Source organism: Rhipicephalus sanguineus, chromosome 10 (genome assembly GCF_013339695.2).
Source record: "Rhipicephalus sanguineus isolate Rsan-2018 chromosome 10, BIME_Rsan_1.4, whole genome shotgun sequence".
NCBI classification, from domain to species: domain Eukaryota; kingdom Metazoa; phylum Arthropoda; class Arachnida; order Ixodida; family Ixodidae; genus Rhipicephalus; species Rhipicephalus sanguineus.
This window is the reverse complement of record NC_051185.1, coordinates 118,647,298-118,673,619: the sequence shown is the minus strand read 5'-3', so window position 1 is coordinate 118,673,619 and position 26,322 is coordinate 118,647,298. Positions and strand designations below refer to the sequence as shown.

General features: G+C 46.7%; 2 protein-coding genes across 2 annotated transcripts in view; both read right to left on the bottom strand.

Moving 5' to 3' along the window:
* Nucleotides 1-9,305: 9,305 nt before the first annotated feature.
* Nucleotides 9,306-10,541, bottom strand: LOC125760300 (uncharacterized). The gene has a single exon (XM_049420180.1). It carries the CDS (start codon nucleotides 10,539-10,541, stop codon nucleotides 9,306-9,308), a length of 1,236 nt encoding a protein of 411 aa, XP_049276137.1.
* A 1,215-nt stretch (nucleotides 10,542-11,756) lies between these two features.
* The window catches only part of LOC119372362 (uncharacterized), a 30,404-nt gene continuing 15,838 nt past the window's right edge, over nucleotides 11,757-26,322 (bottom strand). The window contains exon 2 of the mRNA XM_037642836.2: nucleotides 11,757-13,037. Coding sequence (XP_037498764.1) covers nucleotides 11,967-12,983 — 1,017 coding nt within the window. The 5' untranslated portion in view covers nucleotides 12,984-13,037 and the 3' untranslated portion in view covers nucleotides 11,757-11,966. The remainder of the gene's footprint in view (nucleotides 13,038-26,322) is intronic.

The window sequence follows — 26,322 nt, the reverse complement described above, 5'->3', positions numbered from 1 at the left end:
TCGCTCCAAAATCTTAGCGACCTGCAAACTGCGTGCACGGTTGCATGAGCACGCTGAAAAGTTGCTCAAGACGCGCTGATGAGCATGGGATCATTACGTCACGCGAAGGCAGCACCACTTTAATGCACACTACTAACGCAGGCCTATATGCACATTATTATGGAGTAATACCTTTTAATATAAAGAAACGAACAATATTTCAATACTAACAAAAAAATCGTCGACTGCGTACAGCAATCAACGGTCACGTGGCCGTCTTCATCGGATCATTCATGTTTTTGCCGCGAGAGGCGCCACAGGTCATTTTTCGCGACTTTCAATTAAGAAATAAAAATATAAATCCATCTCTCACGAAAAAAACAGGGTTGGTTTGAGTCAGTGCAACGGACAATCTTTACATCAGCGTAGTCACCTCATTTCATATTCTGGGCAGTTGTCGGTCCCTCTAAGCGCGCGAGTGTACGCGATTGGCTAGCGAGATCACGTGACCTGCAGGTGGTGGCAGTAGTGGCGTAGCGAACGCCTACCGCCACGTGATTTGTCCGCGGCGCCGCCGGAATCCTGCTCAGTGTGCCCTACCTGTTATCTTCATGACCCTCTTACGAGCCCAGTTGCCTTCCCTTGGTTCCCTTGGTTTATTACAACTATTGTAAGTATCTGATTAATGTAATACTGAAAGGGCGAATTGATATTCAGGTATTTAAACAAAAATCATCATCAATATCATCATTTCGAGCACCATCTTCATAATTTTTTGTTTATGTGAGAAAAACCATCATCATATCTTTTTGTTTATTTCTTTAGTCACTCCCCTTCTGGTCACGTGGCCTGCTGAGGCCAACTACTACTACTACTACTACTACTACTACTACTACTACTACTACTACTACTACTACTACTACTACGATGACGATGGCACAGGATAGATAGCTTCGCTGTAGAAAAAACAACTAAAGCAATAGTGCGAGTTCACTTCATGCGACATCTATGTTGTGCTCGTTCGCTGCAGACCTGATCTCAGGTTAAGATCGGTTGCATGCTAATGGCAACGGTTTGCCCGCGGCGATAGCCTCGATTTTTGCGGATGTTGACGCACACGCAGTCTTCAGTGCACCACTCTAGGCAAATGCCATTTACTCGAGGAAGCCATTTGAAGAATTCACTGGGGGATACAGACAGAATATCCTTAGGCATGGTACATACATCTACTAGTGTATGCGTACTTTCTTTACGCTATTCTGTTACGTTTGCCTGGGATCACGTTCTGCTTTGAAATTCGCTTATTATTTCGTATATTTTTCCGGTATGTTTATTTAGTTGGATTTCTGGGAGCAATGCTTGTAGTATGTAGTTAGGATACGCGCTGATGAGGCGCGTGTTTACACACGCATTCTCGAGGCGGACAATACGCGACACCATTTGTTTGCGCAGCCACTTATGAGTATGAACTGAGGGGCTCATTTTATGCGCGCTTAGCTGCGCAAATGTAGTTATGCAAACAAAATGTGTGTTCGCTACAAAGAATTGAGATAGGCTTTTGTGAACCATCACAATTAACCGTGTGAAAAACACCAGGGCTGCACGTTTCAGCTTCGGTAGTTAACCATCTCTACGGAGGTCCTCGTGCGGTGACATTTTGTTATGGCTTGCTAGAGTTAACAATTTCTACGGAGGTCCCCGATGACACCCTAAAGGCGCTGCGGACATACATACATTACCTACTTTGCATTCATTTACACGCTCAGTTCTGATTTCTACGTGGTTGTCATAACGGGATCTTTTCTTCTGCCCACACGTGCATGCTGTGCACAGTTCGACAGAGTTGGAAAATGAAATGCAAGAGTTAAACTTAACGCCATCTGAGATGTTGATGTCGGCAGTTTTTCTTGCTTTCTTGAAAGTGCTTTAATTTTCTCTTTACATGATCATAGATATAAACATATCTGTACTGATAGCAGGGAAGGCAAATTTCCGGTCGCGAGTTAAAAATAAAACAGACAGGTCAAGTCCAGAATTTTACACCGCGTATTGTATTACATGTCATGATGTCCGTCGCCCGTAAACTACTTCAATTGTCGCGGTTACAATCTGTACATTTTTCATAGAGTTGCGGGTTTAAACCATGGGCCACATGATCTATTGCGCCCGGAACATACAGTGTCCCAACTTACAGGACCACACTGCGAATTCGCATACTACAGCGCCATGGTTGCAACACTGTAAGCCTTGTTCACTAACATTAAGGGAAATGTTGTGAGGATAAATTCGCTCGCTTTGTACTGAAACCGAAATCGTAGCAATTTTACCGGATCGTTACACCATCAGCTACGACAACCGTTTTGTGGTTGCGAGGGCTAAGAATAGAACTGTTTATGTAAGTTGAACACCAATGTTTTTGTCTAGCTTTTAATTGCGGAGCTGCTTAAGCCCAGCAATGGTCTGCCACACTTGAACAGAAATGACCGTTGGCATGAACCGGCACGCGCTCTCTTCGTCCTCTTCTTCTACTATTTCACTCCCAGAACACGTTCGTCGATTTGTCCGGCGTGACATGCGATAACTCTGATGGGCTACAGAACGAATACAGAGATAGAGAGAAAGAAAGATATATGGCGAAAAAATTTCTTAGCGAGGCGGGATCTGAACCCGCGTACCCACGATTCGAAGGCGAGCGTCCTAACCAATCGGCTATCCAGGCATGCTAGCAGAGCATAGCATAGCCGTGTATAGTATAGTATAGCAAGGGGGTTTGAAAGGGAAGTGAATGTGAGGAGGAGAGGTCTGAGGGTGAAAAGGAAGGAAAACAGGAGGGAAGGGTGTCAAGCATAGCATATACAGATAGAGAAAGGGAGAAATAGAAAGAAAGGTAAAAAAGAGAAAGAAGGATCGAAAGAGCAAGAAAGAGAGATAAATAAATAGAAATAAACAGTCAAAGATACATAAAAATAAACAGAGACAAGAGAGGAAGCAAGAAACAGAAAACTAAAGACAAACAAAGCAGGCCTCCCAGCTCCGCGCTTCCGTGAGGCTTGGCGCCATTCGTGAGATGCTGCTTTAATTTTTTTTTAGTTAAGTTTTCTAGCTCGCATGTTTTTTGTAGCCACAAAAACTTGGAGTAGTAAAAGAATAGACACTAGGCCTAATTACCGACAAGGACTTATTCCAGGTAACCATTGTGATTCACATACACAGAGCTGCAACACTTCATCAGTGCGCAGTAGCGTGAAAACGTAGAGGCACCAATCGTATATTCTACTCAACGATACATATCTCGCACGAAATTAATAAAGCTCTAGGAACACATTAAAGTATTGTGGGAGGCATTGCTACCAAACTCCGACCTTCAATGCTAGGACGCTTTATTGGGAGGGTCAGGCGGGCAGCCGAATCCAGTGGTGTCGGGGAGTGAGGACGCTCCCCACACAACTCCCTAGTTATCTTTACAGCGAAAGCTGTTATGAGATGACAACAGACGATTTTGGTTGCGTAGTTGTCCGCCGCCGCCGGTGCCCGTAATAGCTATCGCGACCAGTGAAAAACAAGACAAAAAAAAAAATCGGCAGATCCCACGCGTTGTGGGAATCGGTTTCATGCGAAGCACTCGGCGAGCCAAACTCGCCTCACAGAACCTGGACCCACAACGACGTCTCGTTGCCAGGGCCAAGGAGGCGGCGAAGCGAGAGGGCTCCTGGAATGAGGAGGCCTCCCGCCTTGGGTAGACGCGGGACAAGCACCGCGATGCCGTTTCGTGCAATAAACGTTTATTCCTCCTCCGCTTCCGCAATGTCATTTTGACTTCACGAAGCCTTCACAACTCCAGACACAAATTAGAGAGACGGAATGCGTTTCAACGCAACGAACGCAGCCCTCAGACATCCGCTTGTGGTAGCACATCTCTGAGGCCGTGAAATAGCTCTGATCGTGTTAGCCATCGAATTAGGTTCAATCCTGCCGCCCGTCTAACGCACCTGCGAAGGTCGGTACGCACTCCGTGCATCGTTCTCAAACACCTGGGACACATTCATGTGAAAGTTCAGACTTGACAAGTTCCGGTTGTTGCATATTTCGTCCACTTTCTTCTTACGCTGGGAATGGGCTGGCGGGTTTGGTGCGTCGACGTGCTTAAGAGTGTGATGGCGTCACGGCTCGCCGTTTTAGGGGCGAAGCTCCTTAAAGCGGCACGCGTTCGTCCCTCGTAGTTGTCGTAGTCGTAGTGCGTAACCAGTCGTAACGCTAGTACCAGATCTTGACCTCCAAGGTGGTGCCGGTGGGAGATTTTCCCTGTGCTTTGTTGAACAATAAAACATTCGCAGCGTGCGCGTTAACTAAAAGCCGAATTCTTCTGTCTCTCATTCCTCATTAGCAGCCATTGGCATGTTCCAGTAAGAAACGTTAGTAGAAGTAGAAGTGTAAGTGTTAGCTAAAAGCCGACTTCTTCTGTCTCTCATTCCCATTAGCAGCCATTGTTTACCTCCAAGGTAGTGCCTGGTGAGATTTCTCCTGTGCGTGATTAAACAATAAAAATTGTGTTCAAAACGCCGTTGATTGATGAAATAAACCAACGAAAGACACCAGATGTTTTCTAAAAGCAAAACGAAAGAACGCCAGACGTTTCTAAAGCAAAACGAAAAGACGCCAGCTACTTAACGAAAGACGCCAGATGTTTTCTAAAGCAATGGTTTTCTAAACAATGAAAATTCACAGCGTACATGTAAAATTAAAGTGAGCTGCAAGTCGTCATAACTCATCGAACCTTTAGTATACACGCGCCCGATCTCACGTCGGTGATGATGTACTGGGCAGAATTCACGGAAGATTCACGGTTTACCGATGAACCTCCGCAGCTTCGCCCACTCATCATCATTCACTCCGTGGATATGCTGTGATTTTTTCGAGTAACTGAATCCGCTCTGACGAAAGGATTACGGATATCTCCTTTAGACGGACACGTCGAGAATAGCTTCCCGGAAGTTATTTGCCCTATCTTTCTCTCCTCCAGAGGTCTCACGAGTATTGCCTGATGACAACGCTGCGGCTTCCTCCGGCCTTTGACGTCGATGACCCAACTCGGTGGATAGCATATTCCTGGAATCTTGGACCAAGTGCACCCTGCATAGATAAATAAAATAGATAAGTAATATATAGCGATGCGTTAGTATGCTTTCTTCTTTCATTTATACTCGAGTAAATTGATAAACAAATATGAAAGTAATGGCAATGAAAAACTGAGAATAAGAGATAGCTGAGCTAGTTGGTAGGTATTCATGTTGAAATGACAGGACGTGCAAAAGCGAACACAGAAGAGAAGATAAGTAACAGTTATTTGTCACGTAGACCACCGCGCTCCTGATTGAAAGGTATTGCTTCTTGCCCGGGAATACGCATATAAGTATTTGTGTCCACCTTCTTTTCCGCCGCTGTATGATTTTTCACTTGTTAGCGGCGATTGTGGTGTCTTGACTACTTTCTTGGGTCCGTGTTTGCACGCCCGGCAAAAGGGCCCCAAAACGTCCTCTGAAAATACAAAAAACGAGCGCGTCATTCTTTCTTGGCGTTTCTTGTCTTTTAACACGAAAGTGTTTTATGCCGGGGTCCACCAAGACTTTCATGACGTATTTCCGTCACGGAAGTACGTCAGCAAAATGAATGCCATCAGATGGCAAAGAAAAGAACAATAAGAAAAAGTCCGCTGACGGGAATCGAACCCATGACCTCTCGGTCCACGATGATAGCTGGCGAGCGTTTAGCCCGCTGAGCTACCGCCATTTTTTTTTTGTCTTTATTGCAGGGCTTCAGTTTTCAACCGTGAGAAGAGAGTACATCCTGTCTACAATTGTTTCATGTGCAACAGCAATTGCATGCGAGGTACCCAATCGGGTACATCCTTTTGCATTTTTTGCAATTCAAGAAACGAAGTCAGCGTCTCACAAAAGTAATCTATGGCTCGCCGAGCGTCAACATCAGCGTTACGTACAGCCATTCGGGATCTCCAAATGCTGTAAAGCGGCAATAACATTGTGATATCATAAGGAAATCCATCATCATTTTCAATCATCAAATACCTTATGCCCTGTGCGTCCAATGGGAAATCCTTCTTTAGTGTCCTTTGCAGGACGTCCCAGAAGAACACCCCGTCCCAGCATTCCAGAAAGACATGCTCAATGGTTTCTGGTTTGCGACATAAAAAGCACTGGTCACCCCACGGAACGAACAACTCCTTTTCAGACAACCACGTCTTAACTGGCAAGACACCAGCATGAAGCTTTAAGAAGAAAGTTTTAACCCCCGGACGCACAGGCATGCATTTACGCGTTTTAGCACTTTGCTCCATTTTCCACCACAGTACTGAGAGCGGTACAAGGGAATGGGGAGAACAACATCACATAAGTCTTTATATAACTTTTTACGGGACACAGTGCCTAAATATTCAATAGAAAATCGTGCCTTGAGGAAGCGAAATGACTCGATAATCTCTTTAAAGTAACCTTGTGTTCGACCTTTCAACCTAACAGAAGACACTACAAACTCAGGCAGAGCATTGGCCAACCGCACTTGGCAGACCGTGCGCAAAAACGGGTCTTGAACGTCACGAAGGTACAAGAAGCGATTTACAAGCTGTCGCAGAAACAAATGCGACAAACCCAAACCACCGTCACGCACACGTCGAAAAAGATTCGTCCTAGTAGTCTTCTCCCAGGTGGAACCCCAAATAAAGACGGCAAGAATACGATGAAGTTTTTGAAGGTTGGCTCGAGAGCAATGAAGTACTTGCAACACGTACCACAATTTTGTAATAAAGAACACGTTACAAATGGTAGCGCGTGCAAAAATGGATAAATCCTTGGCCTTCCATTTTTCTGCTTTTTCTCGGATTTGAGATGTCTGCCCGTGCCAATAAGGTTCACTGTCGCTGTAATTTTCGAGAGGAATGCCTAAATACTTAACCGGTGTTTTGAGCCACTGGACGTTCATGAAATAATTTGGCGTGAGCTCCCAATCTCCATGCCAGAAACCAAGACATTTTCCCCAATTCACTGCGCTTCCACTAACCTCACAAAAGCGTTTTACGATGTTAACTGCTTATGCAATACTTTCGAGGTTTGTACAAAAAATCGCTATGTCATCAGCATACGCCAGTAGCCGCACTTTACATGCATGAAGCCTGAATTCTTGAATTGCGTTACTGTTCAATATACTGAGACAAAAGCTTTCAATGAATATGCAGAAAAGGAGAGGAGAGAGCGGGCACCCTTGGCGTACAGAGCGCTGCAATTCCATAGACTTTCCTACCTCTTTGTTAACTATCAGGCGAGTAGTACATCGTGTATATGCCATCTTAACGGCTTCTGTTATCACTTTACCAACGTTCACGTGCTCTAAGACTGCTATGAGCAAGTCATGCGGAACGCGATCGAAGGCTTTCTCCAAATCAACCTGAAGCATCGCAACCGGAGAGTTCATGACATCGCTGCACTCTAGTACGCACCTCCCTTTATGAATATTCGTGAAGATGCTCCTCCCCTTTATTCCACATGTTTGATGCGTACCTACAATTTCTTTTATTGCGCCCTGTAACCTACGTGCAATTATTTTCATAAAGATTTTGTAATCTACATTGGTTAGACTGATTGGTCGATAAGCGGAAACCTGCCGCAATTTGATTGGATCATCTGTTTTAGGAATGAGAATAGTATGGGAGGACAGAAATGACGGAGGCAGAGATTTCACCTCAAATGCTTCGTTGAAAAGGTGCGCCAAAATTGGAGACAACTCGTGCTTGAACTTCTTGTAAAAAGCCGCACTTAGGCCGTCCGGTCCAGGCGACTTGCCGCAGTTGAGGTGATCGATCGCTCTCTCTACCTCACCCACCGAGACAGAGAGTTCCAATCTATCTTTAGTTTCATCAGCAACCTGCGGCATGGACGACAAAAATTCTTTTGTGAAGTGGTCACGATCTACAGGACCTATTGCAAACAGCTTGCTGTAATACTCGTAAAAAGCCTGCGCAATGTCATCTCTGGCATTTGTTAGAACACCATTGTACACAATCTGTGTTATTAAATTACGCTGGGCATAACTCTTTTCCATACCCAGAGCGCGTTTCGTCGGACTCTCATCAGTTACCATTTTTACCGCGCGGGCCCTAATTATAGCTCCATGATATTTCTCGATGTCTAGAAGTTCCAATTTTTCTTTAACAGCACGAATGTCTTCCTTAAAGTTTCCCGGCATTCGGCTCTCTTCCTCTAAAAGTGCGTCCAAGTTTGAACGTAAAACGTGCTCATTTCTGCGTCCTTCGAACTTAAGAATAGTGGACTTTTCTATAGCTTTCATTTTTATTCTTTGCTTAAATGTTTCCCACTTTGGACCAGTTCTAGAGCTATTGTCGTCATTTAGCTCTTCTATGCTCTCTTGTATTAATGTTTGGAAAACGTCGTCATCAAGGAGTTTGTTATTCATTTTCCATAAATCCCAATTAAATTTTCCTTTCCTTTCTTTTCTGCTGCAAATGGTAAACTTAACCAAACAATGGTCAGTGAAAGATAGAGGAGTTACAGAGTAATCTGTACACAAAGGTACAATATCAAGCGACACGTAGGCACGATCAAGGCGAGAGTGACTTAATCCCTGAAAATGCGTGAATTGGACGCGATGGCCACTCGAAATACTTTCACCTAGATCCTCAAGGGCGTAATCATTTATCATATCTGCTAACTTAATTGTACTCGCCTCGCGATATGGGGTAGAACTCGTTTTGTCCCGTGCCGAACAAACGCAATTAAAATCGCCGAGGAGGTTAAGAATGCGGTCAGTGTTACAATAATCACATACACGGCAGAAAAAGTCTAGACGCTGAGCAACGTCAGTTGGTGCATACAAACAAACAACTCGCCATTCATTGCCGGCGAAAACAAAGTCGCAAATAACAAGGCGACCCGATTTACAGCTTGTGACCGACTGTATTCCAATGCCCAAGCAGTTACTAATAAAGAGAAGGCATCCTCCGGACGAGCCAACAGCATGACTAACACACACATTGTAACGCGCCGAAAAAGGGCGTACCATGTCATCGGTCCGGTCTGCACGTTCAATTTTCGTTTCCTGAACTGCAATTATATCTAATTCCTGCTCCGTCGCAACACGATATAATTGGTTTTGTCTCCTTTTAGCTGCCAATCCACGAATATTAATTGTTCCTACGCGCAGGGACCATTCCAATGACACAGTTCTGCCGCCGTTCGAGGCCGACGGCAAGACGCCCTCGTCATGCATATCGACGCCTTGCACCCACGCCATTGTGGCGGCTAAAGATTTGCATCTTTGTCGCCCCTTGATAGGGACGAAGCACGCATGCGAACAGCACCGCGCGCTTTCTTCTTTGCAGCACTGACACCCACAGACGCTTCTATCTGCCTCATACGCTGATCCTGCGACGCGGCAACCACATCCTCATGGCGACGTTTTGCTGGTGCTGCCTCGGCGTCCATCTCCTCCGCTGCAGTTGCGATGACCGCCGGTTCTTTGCCCGCTGCCTCTGGAACTTGAGAGACGCTGCATGCGTCCCGCTGTTCTCTGGCAGATTCCTCCGCCAGGTTTCCCACGTCGACGCCGTCCGCGTTCGCTTCCACCGGCTCTTGACGCTTACCGACGCCCGCGTTGTCCATCGCCGACGGTGGGCACCTGGAGACGCTATCGTCCTTGGCCGCTCCCTGGTCTTTTCCGTTCATAAAAATTGCTACAGGTGCCGCAGCCTGTTCTGCCTCTTCCTCGTCCATGATGAGCTCGCTCTGGTCTGAAACAGCAGGCCGTCCTACCGCTCTGGCGTAGCTCCGCGTGCAAGCCTCCTGTGTGTGGCCAAATGCATGACATTCGTTGCATTTTGGAACTCTGCAGTCCCGCCGTATATGGCCCGTATGTTTGCAGCGAAGGCATAACGGTGCTCGCCCTGGCGCAACAATGAGCGCTGTACCGCTGCCTAGACGAATCTGATGCGGTATATCGTCAAGTGCAACACCTTCCTTCAAAATTAGTCTCACAAACTTCGTCAGGGAGTCAGCACATTCACATCCTTCCACTTTCCACCTGTCGTTTGTCACCTCCTTTACTTCACCATACTCGCTAAATGTCCTTCGAATGCTTTCGTTAGAAACATCTAAAGCCACCCAGTGCAACTTTAGACGCACCTCTTGCCTGTTAGGGTCAATGACGATGCACAGCCGGTCCTTGACTACCAAGCGACCTGCTTCCACAAGCTTCTTTTTGGCCTCATCTGTCCGCAGGTTGACAAGCCAGACGTGTGACATCTGGTAGGCACCGATAACCGCCACATCTTTGATGACACCGGCGTCTTGCAAGGGCTTTCGAAAATCTTCGATGCGATACGGCCTTCCTGAAATATCGCAGTGCAATACGACTGCACGCTTCATAGCATCACCTGATGAAACAGTGGGCAGTACAATCCTGTAGTCCTTTGGCACGGTAAAAGATGGGGTACCACGGCCGTAAGCGACCGCTGTCGCAGCTCTCTGGGAGCTAACCATCCTGCGTCCGCACGCGTCGGTGACCAGAAGCAGAATGAGCTACCGCCAAACACATTACGGAGGCGACATGAACGCACCTTTTATCTTTCACACTTGCCTCTCACAGTGACCTTGGATAGATGGATGCTATGAGCATCCCCTTTATAACGGGGCAGTGACATCTGTGCCACCAGGCTCGCAAAAAACAATAAAAAAAACACGGCGTTGCAACGACTGTCCCATTCGGCGCGTTTCCAATACAAGTTTAATTTCATCAACGCTTTAACACACCGTGAGGTGGCGGTTTCAGCGCAAGCCTCGCTCATAGCATCCATCCATATCGACAAATAGCTCTCCGACGCTCGCCTGACTGTCGCACCGCGTTCCCTGCTCTCCCTGTGAGAAGAAACGGCCAGGCTATAGAGGAAAGACACGACGCACGTAGCGTTTCTCTTCGCATTTCAAGACGCTTTGAAGGCGTGTATATCGAGAATTAGTGTTTATTATGTGCTTGTTGATGCCATCGTTGCGCGGGATTCACCCATATACGGAATCCACATATATGTTAAGAACCTCAGCTACCGCAAGGGTTAAATCATGATCAAGGGCGTTTGTGCGATGAGTCCACATCAAGCAGTGCTATATCTGCCAAACAACAGTAGACATTGTACAAGCTCTCATATACCAATGCACAATAAACAATGAACTACTTCTGTGACGACACGCTTCATTTTCGTGTTATACCGATTCCTATGACGGAGGGATCAACCAAACATCTTTTTGGAGCACTTCGTGGCGCCAGAACGGTGATTCACATGACATCATTAGGGTACATATTCTCGATTGTTTCATATACGAGCAATATCAGTTGTGAATTGTCTCCCAACTTGCTCTTACTGCTTTTGATTTGCGGCTTTTGAATACAACGTTTGCATTATGCACTAAATTAAAAATCGCTTCAACTCTCAAGCGGAGGCCCGAGTGACACGATTACGAACACATCTTCTGGGACCTTTTTATGAAGCTTAATTACAAAATGCCACTTTCTTACAAACCCCAAGAGGGTTTCCCACTAAAATTACCACAAACAAATGATACTGAAAACATATAATACACAGTAGAATCAGCGGTAAAATATGAAGAAATGCTACCGAAAAGTTGTGTAAGAAACAAGCATTATTAGGAATTATACAGCACGTGTTTTATTCAGCCCCCACAGTTTAATCAGAAAACAAAATTCGTCGACACAATCACACCTAAAACTGAAATGATTTTACTAGTGCAGCATGTATTCAATCAAGAATGACGAATTGCAGTTTTTCTTCTTTATGTGATGCTATGACATGTTCTCTCTTACAGCCAGCGTTATTGGAATAAAAGACACAAACATGACATACACGAAGGGTGAAGCGCAACCCTAGGTACTCGAGCGTCGTGCCTAGCATGTTATTCAGGTGAGACCATGATTCCAAACTTGACGTTTTTGTCTAGTACGCATATCTGCATTGTCTCGTCAGTTTGTATTTCTGAGTCTGTGCGCCGAGAAGTTGCCTCAGTGGTAGCATAGCACTCGCAATCACTTCCGTGCCAATAGGAATCAGGTGGAAACGTTCCGCTTAGATCGAGCTTGATGACAGGGGCCGGAAAGGTCAAGCCATGATGCTTCCCATAAAACTGAATTCGAACTCCGAGTTTGCATTCATAGACGTATAGTTGAACAGTAAAATATGAGTCGCTCGTGTGTAACACCGTCACATAAGCAATGTTTTTTTCGTGCGATTTCTTATGCAAGGGAACGTTTTCGAGCGTCACACCATACGTCACAATTTCACTTACTGTCGTCCATGTTCGTGCCGTCGACAACGTGCCTGTTAGCTCTATATCGCATTTAACACCTTCAAGGAGATACGTAATGGCATGCTTTGGGTAATCTTGTGAGGTAGTATTGCGCATCGCATTCAGAACACCTTGTGAAACGTCTGCAAATGGTTCCGGCTTCTGAGGCACCGCTGGTTTCTTGGAGCATGATGCAGACGACGTGCTGGCGTCCTCAGTCGTATTCTGCCGACAAGTTCTCTCTTGGCAAGAGCTCGAGGGACTCGGTGTTGCGTCTTGATCCATCTCTGTCCTTACAGGTGCTGCGACATTGTGAGGGAACACAGTGAATCTGGATTCCTGGCTCCTGATCTGTTCAATCACTTCATTCATTGGACACTGAATCGCAAGCAGCAGCTGCTTGTGGTCATTCCTCAACAGCGTCTTCAGTTCTTGGAGAGCAGCTGTCATCTTTTGAAGGGTCATTGCTATAGATTTCGACGAAGTGTTCTTTCTGCCTGCTAGGGAAACAGCGGCATCGCATCCGGCCGCGTAGTGCTTTGACAGTGCCCTGTGCGAGACATGCACTCCGCATCGCAAACACTCCACGGTGTGGAATGTGCATTCATTCTCGTAGTGTCGCAGCATAAAGTCCACAGCTCCTTCAAATTTGCAACCGTGCGCTTCGTTCCAGCAATGAACCTACGTTGCAAGAAGAACAAGAAACAAACGAACATGATTTCTTTAGAAGACATCCGTTATCTAATAATAGGTGGACGTGAAGAAAATATCTCAGCTGATAGTTTTGGACTTACTAGCATGTATGCGCCTATCTTATGTGACGACACAGTTTGGCGGCTTAAGAATTTGTTCTCTTTCTTTTTCTCTGTCTCTCCCTCTTTGAAAACAACAGCTGCTGCTTGATGAATGATAACCTTGATGTCGGTATTCTTTGAAGGTTAAAAAAAGGCAGAATTTTTTTTGTTGTTGTTCTTGCCTTACGGGGCCTGTTCAATGACCTGGTTGGTTGTCTTCTTTTACAATTAAGCAAATACGTTTCACTGGAGAACAACGTCTCACCTGCCCACGATTCTTTGTTGTATGCACACTTACAAAAATGTTTCAACTAACGACTCTTATGGAGTGGAAGGTGACCAATGTTCACGTTTCATATGGCTTGTTTTCTTGCGAGCTTTTTCAACGGTTCTCGCAACTTCACTTACCTTCGGTGGAAATCTAACCCATGCACTTCAAAGCAGTGTGGGTACGCATAAAGATTAGTGAATAACGATTAAAGAAGCTTTCCACTAAACCCATTTTTCGGGTATATCATTTACAGTTTGCGTTAGTTACAATTTCATGAGGGCTAACTTAGTTCATATTTAAATCAGCGGATGAAAGAGCGCGAGCGGTTGCCCCGTGGCCTTCGTTCCTTCATTGTCATTGTTCTAATTGCGCTCTTCCATCCTTCGTTTTATATTCACGGCTTGTGAGAGCTCTAGATAACATTCACACGCCTCAATGACCAGCCGCTTTCAGAGCACTCAATTTTCTATTGCCAGAACTTTTGAGCTTCACACCAGAAAGCGACGAAGGCGCTGCAGATGTTTCCGCTGTAATCTGTCCTCGCTGAACAACTGACACTCTTTAGCTTAAGTGTATGTCTCTCTCTGTCATGACACAGCTTATGATTTTTGAAGCTGGATAACCCGATTGATTAGCTTATTATGTTCATTAATATCTGGCTTACAGAACACTTGTTCTCTGGCCCTGGCCCGAATGCTAATTGAATGCCATAAGCGACAAGGTTTGCGCTTGGCAGTTGGTCATCGATTAAGTAAAATGTCCGTCGCGCGGGTATCGAAAAAGAAGGAACGGAATTCCTCTCGCACTTGCTAACTTGTCACATTGGTTTGAAGAGGCAGGTTTTGCTAAATCACGTGCAAAGCGGTCGCTATTGAGATATATCCTATATAGTTAGTCAGGACATTGCTTCAGTGAGATTGGCGTTTACCTAAAAGCGTTTCAATCTGAATCTGCTTCGAAACAACGAAATTTTTCCAATGTCCTGCAATTTTTATCGTTGTGAACTACGTTTACTCTGGTTTTTCGTGCCTCTATTATCTCATCTGCGAAATATTGTGTGCCCAAAAAGCCAGTGATCGGAAACATTTTGACTTCGCAATGAAGCACTGTACTAATATGTTGAACGCTACAACGCTTGCGCTCGTTATCCTCATGAACTGTATGTTAAAGTCACGTAGTAAGATATACAGAAGTATCACCTTATAATAAGCGCTTATCTTAACGTTAACCAGTAGATGAGTTTGACTAGGCAATATGACCAGCCTCGCAGTGTTAAGCGCGCATATATGCAGCTACGAAATTCGCGCTTTTCATTGTACGAAGACGGACCGAGTACACACAAACACAGAGAGAAGACTAACAACTGGTTTATTTATCCATCCATCAATATTTCTTAAAACAATATCCACTTCATACGAACAAATTAACTCTTTTCATGCGCATGGCCCATTTGAATATTTTATCTTGCTTCGGGTTTTTGCGATGCTTTCCTTTGGGTATATATGTGAGGAAAATGTCTTGAAATAAAGCAGTTGCTACTCTGCGCTTTGTGTTTGTGTGTACTCAATCCATCCTCGTACGATAAAAGCACGAATTTCCAAGATGCAACACCAACTAGCCCCTATAACTGCTCGTATTTCATATATGCAGCCGTGCAAGCAATGCATTGGAAGAGTTTTCCGTAAGAACGACCGCAACGATACGCTTACCTTCAGAGCGTTCGCTGTTCTCGTAGGCCAATCACTGGCTAACACATTGCGCTTCATCGAACCGTTCCTTGATCCAAGGGACACCGCCCACCGTATCCTTGGGAGTTGGCTGCGTGGCACGACTGGCATAGAACGTGTGAGCATGGCAACAGCACAGTCCTCATTGGAATCATGCGACAGAGGCCACACACACGCGAACTGGGCACCTCGTCGACAAAGCGAGTCGGCCGCCAGTTGACGCCTGCGACGGCGTGGTCGCGGAAGCAGTGCACTCTAAGATCCGGCATGGTGGTGTGAATTCAGCCGCGAATGCTTTACCCGCGCATGTGAGCGAGGCTGGCTATATATGTCCTACCGCTATTGGTTTGTCTCATACACTTCGGCTGTCATAGCAACCAGGAGAGATAACAGAAGAACGCATTTTTGTTATCGCGCATAGCACGAGGCTCACTTGTCGGGCGTTCTTGCAACGCTACCAGAAGCGACACAGTTATCATCCGCGGCGGTAGTGTTATTCCTGCTTTTCGTTTGCCTCAGATGTCGCACGATATGGCACTGATGAACGCGTCTTGCACTTCGTTTACGCAGGCACCACCGTGCCTCGCTGACCAAATGTGTTGGGAGTCAAGAATAGCATGAATACGATATGCAAATTCAAATATTCAGTTATGCCAATAAACATCTCTGAAGAAGGTTTCCTTTGATAGAACGCACTCGGTTTGCAGACACCTGAAACTGAACGAATAAAAGAAGCTTACTGTCCGATTTTACATGTAAGTATTATTCTTTGCCCCCTCATCCTCTGCAACTTCTCAATATCTCGCCCGCTCCCTCTGCATAGTCAGATGAGCGGTCATATGCACAGCGGAAAAAGTTGTTTTCGAATGGACAGCCTCTGCTTCCCTCTCTACCGTGTTATTGCAACAGTATGAACGAATTACGCTCTTCCCGACGCTGTCTTGTGGCTGCGGGGCCCATTCCGAAACAATGCCTCTATGTCGATTCCGAAACAACGAATTAAGGGCTGCTGCGCGAGAATGGGCTCAACTATGGGTTTATGCAGACGGCGTGAGACAACCACCCGGTGTTATAAGTGCATTGTGTTCGAAATTATCGGGCAAGTCTCGGCAGTGTTAGGCGCCGCCAGAGAATGTGAGTGGCAGGAGAAAAGCGAAAAAATATTCTCGGAGGTGGAGGGGGAAGGGTGAATTGTCATCCACCATTTGTTTATGTTCGTGCGTCTGTTTGTAGGTGCTCGCGTATATATACACATGCAGAAAATTTCGGCAGATCTCACGCATTGTTGGAATTGGACGCATGAGAAAACACTCACCTAGTAGCTGTCTGCGCGGAATTTCGTGTTTTGAGCCAAGCGTTTCTAGGTGGATCGTCGTGTTTTCGTGGGCCTATCAGCCACATTCACTGCACTTGAGTTTAAAGGGTATTACCCCTTAAATTTTAACGTAACATCAGCACTCACGTTAGTGTGCAGACGCCAGTTTTATTGAAGTGAAGTGCATGCAACGACGCGATGATGCGAATATTGCTCGTTGGCGTATTCCTCCGGGGTCGAGCAACCCTTCAATATAACGTGCTAAGTAATAGGAGTACGCATTTAACGTTTATTAGGCTGTTATAAAAGCGGGCGCACGCTGTATCCACCATTGACTTTAACCCGACATGACGCCTGTATCATAAGAGTTCACCTGTAATGTTTATTACTTTGTTATAGAATTAGACAGCCAACCCTGCAACCATAATTGAAGTTTCACCGCCATGACGCCGGCAGAGGATCTTTGTTCCAAAGCCATTTCAAGATCTATCTTGGCTCTGTGGCCGAACACTTGACTGCCGCGCAGAATGCCTGGGTTTGATTCCAGCTACCATCCTGATTTTTATTCTTTACATTCGTCTGGTCAACGCTGCCGATCCCGCATTTTATCAATGTTCACACATTTGGATTAACAATGTCTGTTCTTGCCGTAACTGGGTAGATATTGTCACGTGGTCGTGACGTCGACGAAGAAAGCAGCCGGCGTGTTCAAGATGAAACTGTTTATTTGGCCGAACTTGTGGCCGGGAAATACAAGCTCAAACTACAGTAATACACGCTGTACACTGACAGCGGCGAACAGGGCGTCGGCCGTCGATAAATTGACAAGCGGTGAAGCGCGTCGGCATTTATACATCTGCCGCCAAATATTCCATTGTTATCGCTGGTTGTCGCACAAGCTCTAGAATAAGCTCGTGCGTTCGCGCCTTGCGCGCAATCATAACAAAACGATCTACAATAATCGCGAAGCTTCTCGAACAATGAGGCGCGGTTTGCGCGGAACGTTGCTGGCAGTCTTTGTGCGTGAAACCCGAATACAGCAAAAGTGATAATAAGAACCGCACGTGGCAATGACCCCTTCTGAAAAAGCATCGTCCCGATGCTTAAAACAGAACACGAGGGAGGGTGGGGGGGATGCATGCAACAATAAATAACAACAATGAAGCGAGAAGACACAATAAACAATAAGCACAAGCAAGATAGTACAACAATAAAGCAAAAGTACCGTCCTCATATTAACTAACGCGCGTAATATGGCTTGAAGCGGACTACATGGACGACTTCAGGTCACGCACTGCGCCGCTGAGAGTTCGTAATGCCGTCAGGGACAACCTCGTAGTCTAGTGCGCTGAGGCGTCGAAGTACACTGTACGGTTCGAAGTATCGTCGAAGAAGCTTCTCACTAAGACCCCGTCGGCGTATTAGCGTCTATACCCATACACGGTCACCAGGTTGGTGACCGTGTCGTCGAAGCTTGTAGCGGCGGCTGTCAGTCGTCTGCTGGTTCTTGATACGCAGTCGGGCGAGCTGTCGTGCTTCTTCGGCGTGCTGTAGGCAGGTGGTCACGTCGATGTTTTCCTCGTCGGTCATGTTTGGCAACATGGCGTCGAGTGTCATTGCCGGGCTCCGTCCGTAGACGAACTTGTATGGCGTCATCTGCGTCGTTTCTTGCACGGCCGTGTTGTACGCGAAGGTCACGTACGGAAGGATGGCATCCCACGTTGTGTTCGACGTCGACGTACATGGCCAGCATGTCGGCGATGGTCTTATTTAGACGCTCGATCAGGCCGTTGGTCTGTGGGTGGTACGCGGTGGTCCGGCGGTGGCTTGTGTGGCTGTATTCCAAGATCGCCTGTATTAGGTCAGCCGTAAACGCCGTACCTCTGTCGGTAATGAGAACCTCTGGGGCGCCGTGTAGAAGGACGATGCTCTCAACGAAGAACTTGGCTACCTCAGCGGCACTGCCTTTGGGCAGAGCTTTTGTTTCGGCCTAGCGGGTGAGGTCGTCGGTAGCCACGACAATCCATTTATTAAATGCGAAGCATTTCTTAGCGAACCTCTGGCACTTTGAGCGTTTCTATCTACGTATCTATCTATCTATCTATCTATCTATCTATCTATCTATCTATCTAGCCGCCTACGTCTAGGTGCTCTCATGATCGCCTCCTTAATTTGGTGTAGACCAAAATTTGCATGGGAGGGTAAGAGGATTTGACGAATAGGATTGCGGGTCATGACATGAATAACGTTAAAATCCTGTCGCGTACGTCGTCAAACCCTTTCCACAAGACACTAGTGGCACATACCCGTTTGCCACGGGCCACGGTGTACGGGTATGCGCCACAGGTGACTGACAGTTTATATCTACCCAGGAACGGCGAGAACAGACATTGGTAACTACTTAAATGCTAGGGCGTTAAGGAAAACCAATATCGGCAGTGTTGACTCAAAGAATGGAAAGAGTGAAAATTAGGATCCCAGCAGGAATCGAACCCCAGCATTCTGCGTGGCAATCAGGTATTCTACTACTGAGCCACGGCAGGTCTATAAACTGGTTTCGAAAAACAGCCTACGCAGGCGTAATATCGATGCAACGTCAATTGTGGTTGTGGTGCTGGCTATCTAATTTTACAAGAAAGAAATAAACACTACATGATGCTCCTACGATGTGTACTCTTACGATACAGGCGTCATATCAGTAGTGCTGGGCAGTATCGAAGATATATGTATCTTAGATACTATCTTAGATACTCTATGGGTATCTTGTATCTGTATTGCGATACGTTTCTAAAGACGAGTATCTGTATCTGTATTTCCGATAAATTCGATAATGTAACGTGTATCTAAGATACAAGATACTTCTATCGCAACACAACCGTGCGAAACAATAGTCGCTGGCCAATCTCCGCTTCTCAAGCTGGTACTGGTGCCACTAAGCTATCTGATAAGGTCTTAGGGCAGTGACGCAATTTTATTTTTCCGCCAGAGTCTACGCCCAGCCCATGTACTTTTTGTTTTCTCGTCTCTTTTCTTTTTAGTTGCGCCAGTGCCGCGACACTTGCTCTTAGCCACTGTCCTGCGCCGCGTACTCTACTGCGTGCGGCGTCTATCGCGCAAATTCTGATATGGCTACAGTGTCGTTATTGAAGATTATCTTGCGTCTTGCGTCTTGCGTCTTGCTCCGTAACGAAATGTATTGGAAGGAACTCGTGGATGTAAGTTTGAATTGCATGCAATGAATTTACTTATATGCAAATAAGATTCTAACAACTTTAGCTGGTACTGATGCTAGATCTAAAAGAGCAAGCGTTTACCTAACATACAATATCTTGGCGTACTGTATTTGTCACTTTCTGCTACATTTATTCAAAGAAATCATGAAATCATCAGTTCATTATTAGCACAAGTGCTTTCTTAGCTGTCATTTTGCATCTCATACATAACCTAAGTCTCTGCACTGTTTTTCCGGTCTGGTCACTGCAGTAGGTCTTTTGCAACGCGCTCCCAAAATAAGATCTCTGCTTTATTCTTCTGCTTTATTTCTACTACTGTTCACACATTTTGACGTTGCCAAGGCGATTTTGAAAACAAATATATAATTATGTGGGCGTGTTTTGAGCATACAGTACAAACCATCCAGCTTACCGCTTAGAAAAATAGCGAAATTGAGTTTGCATTATAATAATGAAAATCATTAGGAGCCATCTTAAAGATGTTAGGAAGGGTACTCGGGAAACGTTGTTTTACTGAATGCTCCCTTTTACTCATGAGCGTCCCAACGAGCCGTTTCAGGCAATTTTTCATAGGCAGTGAATTTTCTGCTATCTCAACAGGTACGTTGACGATACTTCATGCTAGATGCTATGAGCGTCCCCTTTACAACGGGGCGGTGACATGTCTGCCACTAGGCGCGAAAAAAAAACTTCCTTGTTTCATGTTGGCCTAATACCTTATCTACATTGATTAAATATATGTTATTATACCAAAAAAAAATAAATTCACGGTCCATCTCTCTGCCTCTTAAGGCAGAATGACCTTATTTTCCCCATTATTTATTTTTGTATTTTCTACTATCTACTATAGACGTGATCTACTATAGACGTGAAGCTTCTCGAACAATGCTTCGCGGACAGCGTCGAGGGTTGATAACCGTCCCTGCCGGTCAAACCCGAATACATCAAAACAAGACAAGTGGGCGTGGCATTGCCCCCCTCTGAAAAAGCATCGTCCCGATGCTTGTGAAAGAACATAGAAGAGAGAGAAAAAACAAGTGCATACAAAAATAAATTACAATAACAAAGGAAGAAAAATAGAGTCCCCAGGTTCGCTAACGCGCAAAAAACGGCTTTAGGCGCACGACATGGACGACTTCAGGTCGTGCGCGGCGTCGCTGGGAGTTCGTAATGCCGTCCGGGATCACCTCGTAGTCAAGAGCGCCGAGGCGTCGAAGAACCTTGTATGGCCCGAAGTATCGCCGAAGGAGTTTTTCGCTAAGCCCACGTCGGCGTATCGGCGTCCAGACCCAAACACGGTCGCCGGGCTGGTATTCCGCGAAGCGTCGTCGAAGATTGTAGCGACGGCTGTCGGTGTGCTGCTGGGTCTTGATGCGCAGGCGGGCGAGCTGTCGAGCTTCTTCGGCACGTTGTAAGTAAGCGGCGGCATCGAGGTTTTATTCGTCGGTGACGTTGGGTAGCATGGCGTCGAGCGTCGTCGCCGGGCTCCTTCCGTAGACCAACTTGTACAGCGTCATCTGCGTCGTTTCTTGGACGGCCGTGTTGTATGCGAAGGTCACATACGGAAGGATGGCATCCCACGTCTTGTGTTCGACGTCGACATACATGGCCAACATGTCGGCGATGGTCTTGTTTAGCCGCTCGGTCAGGCCATTTGTCTGTGGGTGGTACGCTGTGGTCCGGCGGTGGCTTGTTTGGCTGTATCTCAGTATTGCGTGAGTTAGGTCAGCAGTAAACGCCGTACCTCTGTCGGTGATGAGAACTTCTGGGGCGCCATGACGCAGGACGATGTTCTCAACGAAGAACTTCGCTACCTTGGCGGCACTGCCTCTAGGCAGGGCCCTCGTCTCGGCGTAGCGGGTTAGGTAGTCTGTAGCTACGACGATCCATTTGTTCCCGGTATTGGACGTCGGGAACGGCCCCAGTAAGTCCATCCCGATTTGCTGGAACGGCCGTCGAGGTGGCTCGATAGGCTGCAGAAGTCCGGCTGGCCTAGTGGGCGGTGTCTTGCGTCGCTGACAATCCCGGCACGTCTTCACGTTACGAGTGACGTCGGCGGAAAGGCGCGGCCAGTAGTACTTCTCCTGTATTCTTGCTAGCGTGCGAGAAACACCCAGGTGTCCAGCCGTCGGGTCGTCGTGCAGAGCCTGGAGGACCTCTGGCCGCAATGTCGAGGGTACCACGAGAAGGCAATCGGCTCGAAGCGGCGAGAAGTTCTTCTTTAGGAGAACACCGTTGCGCAAGAAAAATGACGCCAGTCCCCGCGTGAATACCTTCGGAACAACGGTGGTCCTGCCCTCGAGGTATTCCACAAGGCCCCTGAGTTCTGGATCCGTTCGCTGTCGTTCGGCGAAGTCGTCGGCACTTATGATTCCCAAGAAGGAGTCGTCCTCCTTGTCGTCCTGCAGCGGTCGGTCGACGGGGGCGCGAGACAGGCAGTCAGCGTCGGAGTGTTTCCTTCCGGACTTGTAAACGACGGTAATGTCGAATTCTTGAAGTCGTAGGCTCCACCGTGCGAGGCGACCTGAACGGTCCTTCAAGTTAGCTAGCCAACACAATGCGTGGTGGTCGCTCACAACTTTGAAGGGCCTGCCGTAGAGGTAGGGGCGAAACTTGGATGCGGCCCAGATGATCGCTAGGCACTCCTTTTCTGTTGTGGAATAGTTCGTTTCTGCCTTTGATAGCGACCGGCTAGCATAACTGATGACCCTTTCCTGCCCGTCAGTCTTCTGCACAAGGACGGCGCCGAGTCCTACGCTGCTTGCGTCGGTGTGGATTTCCGTATCGGCGTATTCGTCGAAATGTGCTAGTATCGGAGGCATCTGAAGGCGTCGTTTCAGTTCTTCAAATGCTTCGATTTGCGCCGTTTCCCACTTGAATGGCACGTCGGTCTTCGTGAAGTGAGTTAGCGGTTCGGCGATTCGTGAAAATTCCTTGACAAAGCGCCTGTAGTAGGCGCACAAGCCGAGAAAACGGTGCACGGCTTTCGTGTCGGTGGGGGGCGGGAAGGCAGCGATGGCAGCTGTTTTCCGCGGGTCTGGGCGAACACCACCCTTGCTGATCACGTGACCCAAAAACAGCAGCTCCTCGTATGCAAAGCGGCACTTTTCAGGCTTCAAGGTGAGGCCAGAAGTCTTGATTGCTTGTAGTACAGTGTCAAGGCGCCGGAGGTGTTCGTCGAAGCTTGAGGCAAACACAATGACGTCGTACAAGTACACAAGGCAAGTCTGCCACTTCAATCCAGCCAGCACGGTGTCCATAACGCGCTGGAACGTCGCAGGTGCCGAGCAAAGACCAAAGGGCATAACCTTGAACTGGTACTGGGATAACCAGGTACTGGGATCGGTTACCCAGCACCTCCACCAGATGTCACGTGGTCGTGACGTCGACGAAGACAGCAGTCGGCGTTTGCAGGATGAAACTGTTTATTTGGCCGAACTTGTGGCCGGAAAATGAGAACTAGAGCTACAGCAATACACGCTGTACAATGATAGCGGCGAACAAGGCGTCGTCCGTCGATCAACTGACAAGCGGTCAATCGCGTAGGCTTTTATACAGGCGGTATCGAACTTTCCAGCAATATCGCTGGTGGCGGCGTTATCTCTAGACAAAGCTGGAACATTCGCGTGCGGGGCGCAATCTTAACAGAACGATCTACTATAGACGTGAAGCTTCTCGAACAATGCTTCGCGGACAGCGTCGAGCGTTGATAACCGTCCCTGCCGGTCAAACCCGAATACATCAAAACAAGACAAGTGGGCGTGGCAATCTCTACTTTTCTGCCACCAATACTCTAACCATCTCTTACTTATTTCTATCGCGGACGCGTTCTGCTTTCCATCGTTGTCCCTAAAACCCAAGGCTTCATGTAGACTCGTGCCCACACGTATACCTGGGTGAATATCGCCACATTCAATCAGTACATGTTCCATCGTTTCCTTAGTTCCCCCGCAGCATGTACATTGTTCTTCTTCGTTACTGAATCTCGATTTATAACTACGCGTTCTAAGGCAGCCCGACCTTGCTTCAAACAATAAAGCGCTTCCCCTTGAATTATCATCAAACCTTTCCCTCCTTATTTCGTTTTTCCCTTTAGGTAGTTACTCAGAGCCGGCTTCTTTTCCATCGCTGCCATCCAATAAGTCTTCTCCGCCTCTCTGACCTTCCGCTTAATGCTCCTTGTTGCCATATCGCCCGCGCTGTTAGCCGTATATTTACTGGTGAGCCTCCTAGTTCTTTTTCTCCACTGCGTGTCAACGCTTTTTCTCTACAAATACCTGAAAACCTTCTATGCCCATCTACTCTTCTTCATTTTCCTCAGCCTCTCTTCGAATCTCATTTTGCTCTGAGCTTCCCTCACTTCAAAGCCTGTCCATCCCATGTCACCCTTTACAGCCTCATTTGTCGTCTTCCCGTGAGCGCCCAACGCGAAGCGGCCCACCGTCCTTTGATTTACATCCATTCCTGATTGTACCTCTGACTTCATGCACACCACTGAGTTCCCAAATGTAAGCCCCGGGACCATCACACCCTTCCACAGCCCTCGAAGCACCTCGTACCTATTGTATCCCCATAAAGCTCTGTGCTTCATAATTGCAGCATTCCTCTTTCCCTTTGTTACCGATGCTTGTACCTCCATATATCTATCCACCTCATTTACCCATACTCCGAGGTACTTGTACTCGCTTACCCTCGGTATTTTTGGCCCTGTATTAAGACCGCATGGTCTTCGTGATCATTGAATACCATCAATCCACATCTTGTTGCACTAAATCCTAGTCCTAGAGCCTCACATTCCCTTCCGCATATATCTGCCAGTCGCTGTATATCATCTTGACTGCCGGCAAATAAGACAGTATCATCAGCATAAAATAGACCTGGAAGCTTCTGCTCAACCATCGTGCCGACCTGTTTGTGTGACAAATCCAATGTTGCTACCTTCTAGCGCTTTTCCCATCCTCACCATGTACAGCATTAATAACAGCGGGGACAAAGGACATCCCTGTCTAAGCCCCTTGCTAATTTCAACGCTGTCCTTGCTACTTATTCCTTCCCATTCTATACAAACTGTATTTTCTCGGTATATTTCCCTCAAAAGCTGTATACAGTCGTCCCCTATGCCCACTTCTTTCAATATATCCCACAAAATTTCCTGATTAACGTTGTCATACGCCCCGGTGATATCTAGATAAGCTACGTATAAGGGCCTGTTTTCTAATTTCGATATTTATATACACTGGGTAAGAACAAACAGATTTTCGTCTAACCGCCTGTCGATTCGAAATCCATTCTGAAGTTCTCCCAAAATATCATTTTATTCTACCCACGCTTCTATTTTTAATTTTACTGCCTGCATCGCCAACCTATATAGCACCGATGTAATGGTTAGCGGTCTATACGAGCGAATGTTATCCTTTTCTCCCCTGCCTTTATAGATTAAGTTCATTCTACTTTTTCGCCAACTGTCTGGTATTTTCCTCTCCTGTAAGCACTTTTCTACGGCTTTCAGCGGTGCTAATAGCTATTAAGGGCGCCCTCTCTATTGTGTGCAGTACTCATTCAATGTGAATGTTTGACACACAACCACCTCTCTATTTTACTTACATTTGCTGTCCTGTTTTAGGCCTTCTGAAGTATTTTTCGTATTACTAATCGCCACGTAATGTGAGCTATAAGCTGCAATAGCGTTAATAGCGGCGTTGTCCTGCGGCGCTTTGTGCAACTATACAATACGCCTGAGACGTTTCTGTGTTGCACATGTTCTATCGTTGAAGAAAAATTGCTAAAATATTGCACGTTAGTGAGTCTATCAACAAAGAACCCTTTACGCCAGCAGGTAAGTAGAATATGACAATTCATTGCAGTTTTACGTCATCTACGTATACACCAGGGGTCTCAAACTCAGCTTATAGCCAGCGGGCCGCCGTCGCAAAATCTGCAAGGGCTGGGACAGTGAAGATGGTGGGTTTGAAAGGACCCCATATCTCATATGTAGGTCATTTCTAAAGGGGATTTGAAATCAGGATTCGCGAAATATCGATACCGATGTACACAATGAGTGAAATCTGGAGGCGGATTCGGAAATATAGAGTGCTTGTTCCGCGGTTATATTTCAGCACTTGGTGACCACGTGTTCCTCACGAAGCGAATGCTTGCGACCAGTCATGTCTGTGCAGCTCACGAACATACTTATTTAGAAAATGAAAACAAATGGGATGAATACGGTCATGTGTGCGGGCCGGGCCACTAGCGAAAGGTCTCAAACTCCTAGTGTACACCATAGGTTCCACCCCGCCAACCCCCCCCCCCCCCCCCAAAAAAAAAGAAAACAAAAGAAAGTGTCGCTACCAGCGTTGTTGCTGCTGTACACCTGTCCGGATATACGGTATTGTGGAAACTGTCTTTGACGGACAAGGTAAAATTCCACACCGGTATTTGCGCCGTCGTGGGAAGGCTTCCTACTGAAGTTATTGTGATTACACAGCAACCCGCAAGCTGGTCGGCAAGCTGAGCAGCGACTCCCATCAAGGGCAGAAATAACAAGCAAGAACCGCTGTCAGCGAAGTGTATGAAGAGTTATCCTGTGAAGAAACTAAAACAAACCCAAATAAGTTGTTTTGGAAAGA